This window comes from Nematolebias whitei, chromosome 5, assembly GCF_014905685.2.
Source record: "Nematolebias whitei isolate Nwh7 chromosome 5, NemWhi1, whole genome shotgun sequence".
Lineage (NCBI taxonomy): Eukaryota > Metazoa > Chordata > Actinopteri > Cyprinodontiformes > Rivulidae > Nematolebias > Nematolebias whitei.
The window spans coordinates 29,040,557-29,052,027 of record NC_056502.1 but is presented as its reverse complement, the minus strand read 5'-3'; the positions used below and the strand labels follow the sequence as shown (position 1 = coordinate 29,052,027).

General features: G+C 39.8%; 1 protein-coding gene across 1 annotated transcript in view; it reads right to left on the bottom strand.

The window, feature by feature from the left end:
* Window positions 1-11,471, bottom strand: part of grb10b (growth factor receptor-bound protein 10b) — a 125,877-nt gene that overhangs the window by 2,189 nt on the left and 112,217 nt on the right. The window contains exons 7-16 of the mRNA XM_037676404.1: window positions 9,802-9,917; window positions 7,829-7,903; window positions 4,243-4,380; window positions 3,996-4,106; window positions 2,489-2,587; window positions 2,222-2,299; window positions 1,989-2,105; window positions 1,391-1,454; window positions 1,211-1,298; window positions 1,022-1,115 (exon numbers count right to left, since the gene is read on the bottom strand). Coding sequence (XP_037532332.1) covers window positions 1,022-1,115; window positions 1,211-1,298; window positions 1,391-1,454; window positions 1,989-2,105; window positions 2,222-2,299; window positions 2,489-2,587; window positions 3,996-4,106; window positions 4,243-4,380; window positions 7,829-7,903; window positions 9,802-9,917 — 980 coding nt within the window. The remainder of the gene's footprint in view (window positions 1-1,021; window positions 1,116-1,210; window positions 1,299-1,390; window positions 1,455-1,988; window positions 2,106-2,221; window positions 2,300-2,488; window positions 2,588-3,995; window positions 4,107-4,242; window positions 4,381-7,828; window positions 7,904-9,801; window positions 9,918-11,471) is intronic.

Here is an 11,471-nt window from a genome sequence, read left to right as displayed (position 1 = left end):
TATACGTTATATGCTATATACTATACGTTATATGCTATATACTATACATTATATGCTATAAGCTATACGTTATATGCTATATGTTATATGCTATATGTTATATGCTATACATTATATGCTATACGTTATATGCTATACATTATGCAATATGCTATACACTTTACGTTATAAGCTATACACTATACGTTATATGCTATACATTATATGCTATACGTTATGCAATATGCTATACACTTTACGTTATAAGCTATATACTATACGTTATATGCTATTTACTATACCTTATATGCTATATACTGCATGTTATATGTTATATGCTATACATTATATGCTATATACTCCACATTATATGCTATATACTATACGTTATATGCTATATTCAATTCAAAAATACTTTATTAATCCCAAAGGGAAATTATTTGTTGTTGTAACTCGTTATCCTCATTTCATTAAGAGATGTTATAGATACTGATGGCTGTAGGCAGGAAGGATCTCTTGTAAAGGTCCATCCCACATTGGATCCCAAGAAACTGGATGCAGATACCATCCGATCCGTCCACCCAGACTATGCTATATACTATACGTTATATGCTATATACTATACGTTATATGCTATATGCTATACGTTATATGCTATACGTTATATGCTATACGCTATACGTTATATGCTATACGTTATACGTTATATGCTATATGCTATACGTTATATGCTATACGTTATATGCTATATGCTATACGTTATATGCTATACGTTATATGCTATACGTTATATGCTATATGCTATACGCTATATATTATATATTATACGCTATATACTATATATTATATGCTATATACTATATATTATATGCTATATACTATATGCTCATCAATTCACTTACAATTAAACAATTGACTGAGGTCATTTAGAAAACTGTGTACAAGAAAGATATCACTGTACACAACATTCTACTTTAACCTATTCTTTTCCAAGACAAATCAAGTCTAAGTGGGACATGATGAAACAAAAGAACATGCTTACCGGTAGTATCTGAAAATGTTTGATTTTCTGGTGATGGCACAACGTGAGAACGTACGCCTTGGGGTTGCTCTGACTTACTCTCAGCAGAAACAACCTTCACAGCAGGAGGAGGGAAATAAATTGGTGTGAGAAACAGTCAAAACACATCCAGAAAGTGTTTGAACGTGAGAACAACTTCAGCTCACTCACCCATCCACCTGTCCCTGCTGGTGGATGCGGCGATGGGATTCCTCTCTGGTTATTCTGCCGTAGAACCACAGCTGAGCTATGTGAATGACTGTGGAGAAGACAAAATGTAGATTTGAACAAACCTCCTGAAACAAAAAGGTTCAGAAAGATGCAGCATCCAGTACAAGAGTTTAGAGGTACCTGAGCTCAGTGATGAGTGGTGTAAGGGGCTGTGAGATCCTAATAAGTTCACTCTTGTTCTCTTCTGGAAGAGAAGCCACAGAGACGGGACAATGTTTACACCCAGAGCTGAAGTTTGAATTTCACACAAGTTTTAAAATGATCACATGTTAAACATAACAAGAGTACCTCATGCGGCACATTAGACACCTGTCAACAAACCATTAAACAACAATCTATAGAGATGGGCTGGACAAACAAAGGCCTAGTTTTAACTTTGACCTTGATCTGTGACCGATATAGCTGAGGTGATGAAAAATGTATGCAACACCCTCTCTAGTAATGATCCATGTGTTTGAATGGACAGAGACTATACTATAATATGTCCATCCCTCGAGGACGTATAATAAGATTAATATTAATAATAACAACAAAATAAAAAAACCTGATAACTAAATAGCAGATATGCTTCCTCAGAGCTCAGTCACCTGTAGATGTTATTATTGAGGCACACCTCTCACTCTTAGGTAAAGTATTTTACATAATTAGATCAATTGTAATCTTCTGAGCTCCCCGGGGGTTTGACGGTGGTAACAATAGACCTGAAGCTGTGTCTCACCCGCCACACGAGTCCCTCCTCCATGGCAGCACTCTGAGCCTCCAGTGGGTTGTCAATCACCCGTCCTATTCTCCCTGAGAAGTCCATCGCCACGAGCGAGTTTTCAGATACACTCCTCTGGGGGGAGCCAGAGACACACAACACTCAGAATGTGGGTTTTAAAGAGCAGCAACACAGATGAAGACAGTAATGCACGTTTCTGCACATTATTTTATTCAGTAAAATGAACTCACCACAGGAGCCGAAAAGTGTGAAAGTAAGGTTTTTCTTTGTTGAGGAACTTTATAATTCTGGTATAACACAATCCCATACTGTAGATAAAACAGAAACATGAGAGTAATCAATGCTATCAACATGCTGCATCGTCAAACAGATTAATAACAGTCTGGTCAAAGATAAATTATGTAGTTCCTTACTGAAATTGTTGCAACTATACAATCTCTAAGCTCCAGTGTGATTTAGTGAGCAACATTCAAGTGAAGGGGATTGTTTAGTGTTACCTTAAAGAGTCTGAACGCTGTCATCCAACAGGTCCTGCTTTGCTCATCCTCTGCACACAGCATCCTCAGCTCCTTCATCTCCCCCCGGGATTTATTGGGCTGCAAGTCAACAAGATGCAGAATAAGAACATATGATGTGCCACTAGAGTCACACGATCTCTATCATTTGTATCTTTGTTATTGAAACTTCTAATGTTTATAACAAAAATAGAGAAATTGCATTTCCTCTGAAAATGCAGCGCGAATGCTTATTGCAGAAGAACTTGCTGCGAAACAGCTGAAATTAGCTAAAAACCTGCTGAAATGTTGCTGAAATAAAGAACAAGCAGTAGAAAGCAGACAAAAAACTCATATTTGCTAAATTGGATTATAAGCAGAAATGAGCAGAAAACTTAATTAGCTAAGAAAGGCTGAAATTAGCCAAATATACCTGAAAAGGCAGAAAGAAGCTTAAACTACCAGAAGGAAACGGAAAAAACTGAAATGAACTAAAAAAAAGTGGAATTATCTGAAAAAGCTAAAATTTGCAGAAAACAGTTGAATAGTAGCTGAAATAACAGAAAAAGCTGAAACTAGTAGAAAAAAGCTGAAAGGAGCACAACAAACTGAAATTAGCAGAAAAAAAAGAATTACTGGTAGTTTGAAGGTAGCAGAAATGACCAATGAAAAACTTGAAATTATCTGAAAACAGCTGAAATTAGCTACAAATGATTTTAAAAAGTAACTGAAAAGGTAGAAAAAGCTTAAATTTGCAGAAGAAAGCAGAAAGAACATTTTTGTTGAAATAAGAAAAAAAATTTGTATAAAATTGTGAAAATTACCAGAACAAAGCTGAAATTAGCAAATAAATAAATAAAAAGCAGCTGAAAAGTAGCTTAAAAAGCAGAAAGTAGCATAAATTACCAGAAGGAAGTGGAGAGCATATTTTTGTTGAATTAGGTTGAAAAAAGTTGAAATCAGTGCAAAAAATGTATAATTGGCTGAAAAGGCTCAAATTCGCAAAAATCAGCCAAATAGTAGCTGAAATAGCAGAAAAAAGCTGAAACTTGCAGACATATTAAAGGAGCAGAAAAAGCTGAAATTAGCATAAATAAGTTAGAAGAAGCACAAAAATTTTAAGACATCTGAAATTAGCTGAAAGTAGCTGAATTTTTTTTTTTTATTATTTGCACAAAGAAGCTGAAAGAAGATGAACCAGAACAAAATGTGAAAGGAGCAGTAAAAGACTGAAAAACAGATCTAAAGGTTAAAAGTTGCACCAGTAGCAAAAGTTATGAGCTGAACGTTTTGAGATATATATGATTTGTTGAAATAGCACAAAAATTGTGGAACAAGAAAAATGCCGAAAAACATGCAAAGAAAAATTGATCACAAGAATGCTTCATAAACATTCAAACAGATTAAACGGGTCACAACCTTTAGGACAGAGAATTAATCAGACTCCTCAGCTTGGTGGACTTCATGACAACTAAAATTTCACCACACTTGTGTGTTTTCTGAGACCCACCTTGATGCAGAACTCGTAGTCTGTGGGTGCACCGTGCTGCTTTTTGCCCGTGGTGACCGTGAAGACGTTGCTGTCCTCCAGGTCTGCCAGTAACTGCAAATGTCTGGGCTCCTGCAGACAGAAATAATTAATGAGTCAAAACATGAAAGGCAGCCGCAGCCTGAGGGTTCACTGACAGACAGAGACCCACACCACCATCAATAACAGGATTATAATCTGAAATAAGATTAAATGAACTTGCTGTCACCTTTGAGGTCCCTTTGGTTGAACAGTATAATCCTGAACGACGCAGGAACATGTAAACTTTCTTCCACGACTTGCGACCCACCTCCTTCATGTACAAAGAACCCTGGATTTCTGGACAGCTGCTGGCTGAAAGGAAGTTCTGGAGGAGGAAACGTGAAGGAAAGATCATTTCAAATGCATTTGCCCCACAATGCTGTTTGTTTAAAAAAAATAAAATAAAAAAATACAGAGCCTTTTGCCCCAGGGGAGCAAGATTGGATTACATCTGAAGCCTATAATAAACTCTTCATCACTGTTGCTGCCAGAGATTCAGAGCTGCAGCAGAAACCATCCACTTTTATTTATGAACGTTCACAGCTTGGTTTGTCTTTCCATCCATATTTCTGAAAGTGGCCGAAGAGTTGCAGTAAAATATTCCTCTACCAAAGAGTCACACTCCTTACTAAAGTCAATATGCCAGCAGTTATTACCAATTCATTCTGTGCAAACAAAGACAACGTCAATATATCCATAAAAGGTGGGTGACACGCGATAAATCCTGCAGCAAACAATGAATTAAATAGACATTAATAAACGATTCACACGAGTGGCACTTTTAACATGTTTGTAGAGAGATATGATTACTGAAATGTATGATATTATTGTAGCAATTTCTTATGTTTGTTAAGGACATTAACAAGGGCTCCAAACAGAACACACTGAAATACATCAAAGCAAACATTATAATGTATTTTGTGCCCATTAAAAAGAGAAAATACTAACATTTGCAAGTGCAGCACATACCACTTTTATGTCCAAGTATGCTCCTGAAAAGTATCTGTTCTAAGTCTTTGTCTTCATTTTCACCAGATAAAGGATGTAGGCACACTGCCCCACACATGCTCTGCTTTACAAACTGAACCTCCTCACTCATGATGGCGACAGGCTCCGTAAGACACATGGTCTTCCTAAAATTATTTATAGTATTTGGGGTTTTGGGCACGTTTTATAGAGAATGGTTCCTGTCGTAACAGCAGTCTTTAAGTTCAGTCCATTTCTGATACTGAAGCAGAGGAGTATTAAAACTTTGCCTGCAGGTCTTGTTAAGAGTAGTGACAAAATAGTGTCTACCGGTTAGCTTTATGGTTTTGAACGTTCATGCTTTTGCTTGAACAGGATAGACTCTAACCTGTGCTCCATTACCCATCACATAGACCAAGAAACTGTTCAGATGCACAAAGTAAGACCTGTCTGACAGATAAACCCACGTCTGGGAGAGGAGTTTAGAAATAATGTGATTAATGCAGATTTATTATTTCTTCTTTGTCCTCATTCACAACTTGAAATAACAACAAGTCAAGTTTCCTGATGATGCTTTTCCAGTCAATGCACTTTCCTAAATATATATATATATATATATATATATATATATATATATATATATACACACACACACACACACACACACACACACACACACACACATACATATATACTGTATATACCAGTATATGGTGGCAGCCAACTTGAATTTTGACGTGTCAACCCCATTTTTATTACTGAATTTTCTTACTCCTAGATATAGCCCCAAACCAAAATGGAAGTTGGTACCTCACTTATGTTTCATGTTATGCTCAGGAGATGAACATGACAGAGGGTATTTCCAATTTCATCAAAGTTCATGCTCAATAATCCAGGTTTTAAAATCCAACAAAGTTCAGTCAGGTCATCTGGATGGTTTCTTTTTTTTTTTTTTTTTTGAAAGACGTTTCGTCCTTCATCCAAAGGACTTCATCAGTCCGAGGAGCCACAAACAAACTCAAGTCTCTCAAGCAGCACACTCCGATAGTGGACCAACCAGTTTGATGGTGATAAGATTGTTTCTGGGGCCCGCCCTCTCCCCCATCGGCTCCTCAGGCAGCAATAGCCAAAGTGGTTCAAAACATCAAAGTTCATGCTCAATAATCCAGGTACAAAATCCAACAAAGTTCACTTTGTTGGATTTTTGATGTTTTGAACCATTTTGGCTATGGCTGCATCAGAGGAGTCAACAAGGGAGAGGATGGGCTCCAGAAACCATCTCATCACCAGTAAACTGGTTGGTCCACTATGGGAGTGTGCTGCTTGTGGGACTGAGTTTGTTTGTGGCTCCTCGGACTGATGAAGTCCTTTGGATGGAGGATGAAACGTCTCAACAACAACAAAAAAAACGTACAGATGACCTGACTGAACTTTGTTGGGGTATTTCCAAGTCTCCTCTTCACTTTGCAACAGGGGGACCATAAAAATCTCTGGCTAGCAGGATGAGCAGCAGATAGTCTCTCTCTGCCTAAAGCCCACAATTTGTTTTTCAGCTGCTGGACTTGTTGGGGTGAATAAACTTTATGTGATCAGAAGATCAAACCATGTGGACACGGTCATTTTTTAAAGCATAAAAGTTCAAAACCATAAAGCTGCAGCTGAGATGAGATTTCTCTGGGTTTTCAGTTTGTTGTGCTGACTCTTCAGCCCTGCGTGAGAAGAGAAAGGAGCATGAGTTGGTCTTTAGACTGACGGGAGATGGAGGTCAAATGTTTAAAGTGATAAAATTAAAGTGTTTTGATGGAAAGGTGGACTATGGCAGAGTTTTTAGTCTGCTGCTGTACGCTTACATCCTGTCAGCTTCACGTGATGCTGACAGAGAAATCGAAGGGATTCAAGAACAGGTTTCGCTTCAAACCGAGTTAGAACGAGTCTATTTACAACCTTAACGACACGTGACATCGCGGCACGCTCTGAACCCTACGAGGCCCGATGGGAAGGCAGACACGGTTGATAAACAAAGTGGCGGGTGGAGTTAATAAATCTGATGTGGAGCTGTGATTTGTGGCCAACAGGCAAACTGTTCCAGAAGCCTCTTCAGTATTTGAAGCACATATTCATCTGTGTTCTGGAAAAAAAAAGTTCTGATGGGCCTCATCCATTTTCCAACACATTCACACGCAATGATAATTCAAACAGCGCTTCCTGGGCCGCACCGCCCTCGTGTGAGCTGCGCTGACAAATGGTTCTTGCGTAATTTGCGAATATGGCGAACACCTGGATGAGCCGAGAGCAGCGAGCGCCTCGGCTCGGACCGCTCTCTAATTGTCTCGTGTTTAGAAGACGTCAAACAGAGTCCAGCTCATCTCATATCTAATGTAAATAGAAAGCCATGTCTATACATCTGTATGACGGGAGGGGTTAAAAGATTTCTGTGAGCTGGATGGATCCCAGGCTCCCTGAATCCATGGCCCTCAGCTCAACTGTCTTTAAACCTCGTTCTGTTAAGGAACACCTCTAAATCCCAAGAAACATCTGTGTCGTCTTTTTTAAACAAATTTATTTTTTGTTTCATATTGCCCAAGTTCATCCATCACAGGTGTTCGGTTTGTGGTTTGTGCACCAAGACGGTCACGTGTCAACAGTAGTTATTACAGCCGGCTCAGACGAGACACACTGTCTAAGGGTCAGGGGTGAGGTGTGCCTGCTTGATTGTACAGTATGGAGCAGGTGCTGACTCGGAGGGAAACAAAACGGTGACGAGGAGGAAGAGGAGTGACGAGCAGAGAGAAAGAGAAGGTGCGTACCTGGAGGAGTTGAGAGGCTGGAATCGTATGATTGGTTTCCTGGCACCATGCAACCATGTGCTCTGGGAAAAACGTCTGGAGGAGGAGGAAGGTGACAAGTCAGACACTGGGGCAATAATTACGGGGCGGGAACGTTGTGACAGGTACAGGCGTCATGCCAACTGTCACCCGTAGGGTCGACTGTCGTAACATTTCACAAGAACACAAAACAAAGACAGGAACTTTGTGCTTGTCACAGCAGGCACCATTACACAGGAAATTAATACCATTACAGTCACTGATATCTAATACTCCCCCTCCCTTTACAGGATTTACAGGATGTGGCACTTCCGTGCTTTTCATGGTACTTTATAGATAGAAATAATTTAGTCCAAAGAAGTGGTATGCCCATGTACCCCAATCAGTGAAGGATTTGAATAGTAAATGCTTGTAGTTTTGGAGAGGAGTGTTTTTCTGGACTGGAGTTGGACAGAGAATGTAAGTAAACATTAATGTTTTTGGTGCAAGATGTTCAAGTGTCTAGGAGTTGCACTGTGGAGAAGAACAGAGGGAGTTTTTTGTTTGTCCCAAGCAGTGCAGATTTTAAATGTATTTTTATTGTGCCAGGAGCAATGGTGGAGGGGGGGGGGGGTGACCAATGGTGGCTTTGTCCACCATAGATTAATCTTTGGCCACCCCAGGGTCTGGATGCAGGTGATTATGTGCTGCTTGTCCTATTGGACCTTGCATCTGCTTTTGACACAATCGACCATGAGATCCTGATTTCTAGGGTGGAGCAGTGGGTGGGCATCACAGGGTCAGCCCTCAAATGGTTTAGAGCCTACTCTTTGACAAAACCTTATGTGTCAACATTAAGGATTTTATTTCAACATCGGCAGCTCTTCGGTGGGGTGTACAGCATGGGCCCATTCTTGGTCCTCTTCTCTTTTCTTTATACCTGCTGCCACTAGGTAATATTTTTCGTAAACACGGTATACCTTTTCATTTCTACGCCGATGACTCAACCTTTTCTCTCTAGCCCCGTTAGAGAAACAAGTAGTCACTAATCTGGGCGTGACAATGGACCCTTCCATGAAACTAAACAGTCATGTAAACAAAATTGTTATATCCTGTCTTCTTTTCACTTAAGGCGACTGTCTAAATTGAAGCCCATACTGTCCAAAAGTAATCTTGAGACAGTAATACATGCTTTCATAACATCCAGGCTCTTTTACTGCAATGTGCTTCTGTTTGGAATCAGTCAGACCTCTATTGCACATTTACAACTGGTCCAAAATGCTGCAGCTCGATTTGTAACTGGTACATGCAAATGAGAGCACATTACTCCAGTTCTGGCTTCCCTTTACTGGCTCCCGATTCACTTTCAAATTCATTTTAAAATCCTTCTGTATGTTTTTAAATCTCTGAACAGTTCTGTTATACATACATACAGTACATAAAAATAAACAGGCACACATGCATGTGGTGGCCATCTTACGCCTAATGCAGCCACACACCAAGTTGGTATGTCACTTGTTTTTCAAGGTATGGTCACAAAGTGCACAGAGGGAAGAAGGGTTTTTTCATTTCCATACACGACAAGGGGCACAAATATGGGGTCTCTGTTTTTCAGTCAATGTTGTATATTTAAAAAATAATCTGTCGCTGGTGACACTGTAAATTAATTTGTTGAGAAAAATGAAATGTAGCATTCACGAAAGGAATGCATTTCACCTGCCACTTGACAAAAGTCTTGCAGGATCTGTTCGCGCTCAGTGTGTGCGTTAGGGATGACTCTCAGCTACTACTATATCAAATTTTAGCCCCATGTCTGTAAATCTGACTAACTTTTGTGTTCGTCTGTGGCAGCCATCTTGAATCAGTTGTAGATGTATATCTATTGATTACATTCCGAGTGTTTCATTAAACTCCATCCAGTAGTTTAGTAGATATTTCGCTAACAGACCACAAACAATGACAAAAGGTGAACTAACCAGAGGGTTTCTGAAGAATTCATATTTGGCATAGTTCTTCCTGAAGAGAAATCTGCTGTCGCTGCTCATGGAGGCCTGGACCTGAACCACCAGCTCGTGGTCCTCGAGACAACGCTCTGCAAGAAACAAAACATAAAAAAATTAAAGAGTTTATTATAAAACTTTATGTTTTTACACATTTACAAACACATTCAGGGAAGTGGACTTTTATTATAATGTTAAATAAAATAAAAAGTGAACTTTTAACTCAAAGGTGTCTTTAAATTTTAAAATACTTTTATTGGTAAAACAAAAAATGCACCAACACACAAACAGCACGACAGTTGTATTAAAACCTATTTATAACTTAAAAATGTTCATTTTCAGCATTTATTATAAGACAATAAACTCTAAATTAAACTATAATAAAGACATGATGTTAGTTGAGCATTTATCTTATCTCATTTAAGTAAACTGTCTGCTGTGTGACCTGTTTCCAACACAAATCAATAAACAGATCTGTTCGCTTTTATTAAAGTTGACATTAACACTGTAACACAGGTGTCCAATCCAGGTCCTGGGGGCCATTATCCTAAACGTTTTACCAGTTTGCTTGCTCCAACACACCTCACTCAGTGGTTGATTTACCTCTTCGTGTTCTGCAGAAGCCTGGTAATCAACCATTGACTCATAACAGGTGATGGAGCAGAGGAACCTCTATCACAGGGTAGTGGTCTGCGAGGACCAGGACTGGGCATCCCTGCTGTAGCACAGGCTCATTGAAAGCATCACCACTCTCACTTTTAGGTTGTAATGGGTTCAAAACGGCGCCTGCAGGGGTTAGGATATTCTGAAGTCTGGACCTCCTCTGCTCTGACGAGGATCTTCATCGGTTGCTCTTGATCGACCCAGCTGGCACTGTTAATGTTGAGGCCAGCGCCTCTTAATGCGAGTCAAAATAAAGCTGTGATTCAGCACAAAGCATGACCTTGGCATGGAGGCTGCACAGCTGCAGAAAGAAAAGCTTTGCAGAGAGTGGTGAAGGCTGCACAGAAGTCTGTTGGAGTCAGTCTCCCCACCATCACAGACATCTACACCTCCAGATGTAGGAAAAGTGCCACCTGCATCATGAAGGACCCCACTCACCCAGCACACACACTTTTTGCCCCGCTCCCCTCAGACAGGAGGTTGAGGAGCATTAAGTGTAGAACCACTAGACTGAGGAACAGCTTCTACCCAGAGGCTGTTAAGACTCATGAATCTCTAACCAGAATAATCACTGTGAAAAATCACATCATGTTGCTGCTGATCTGTTTCATGTTGCTGCTGATCTGTTTCATGTTGCTGCCGATATGTTTCATGTTGATGTGTTCATGTGTGCACATCTGCTCACACAGACTCATGCTCATGCTCATGTTCGTGCTACTGTTCAACGTAATGTTTTTATGCTATTAGTGCATTTTTAGTTGATGTTTTTCTTAGTTCATATCTTGGATGTTATCGTTGTTTTTCTTTTACATTTTATTGTTGGATGTAACTGGGACCCTGTGTACATCATTTCGCTCCACCACATGTACCACATGTGGTGCGAATGACAATAAAGAATCTCTGACTCAGACCTTGTGTGAATGAAGTCTGGTGATTCCCCCCCCCCCCCCAGCAACACCACTCCCCTCCTCCACCCCCACTCC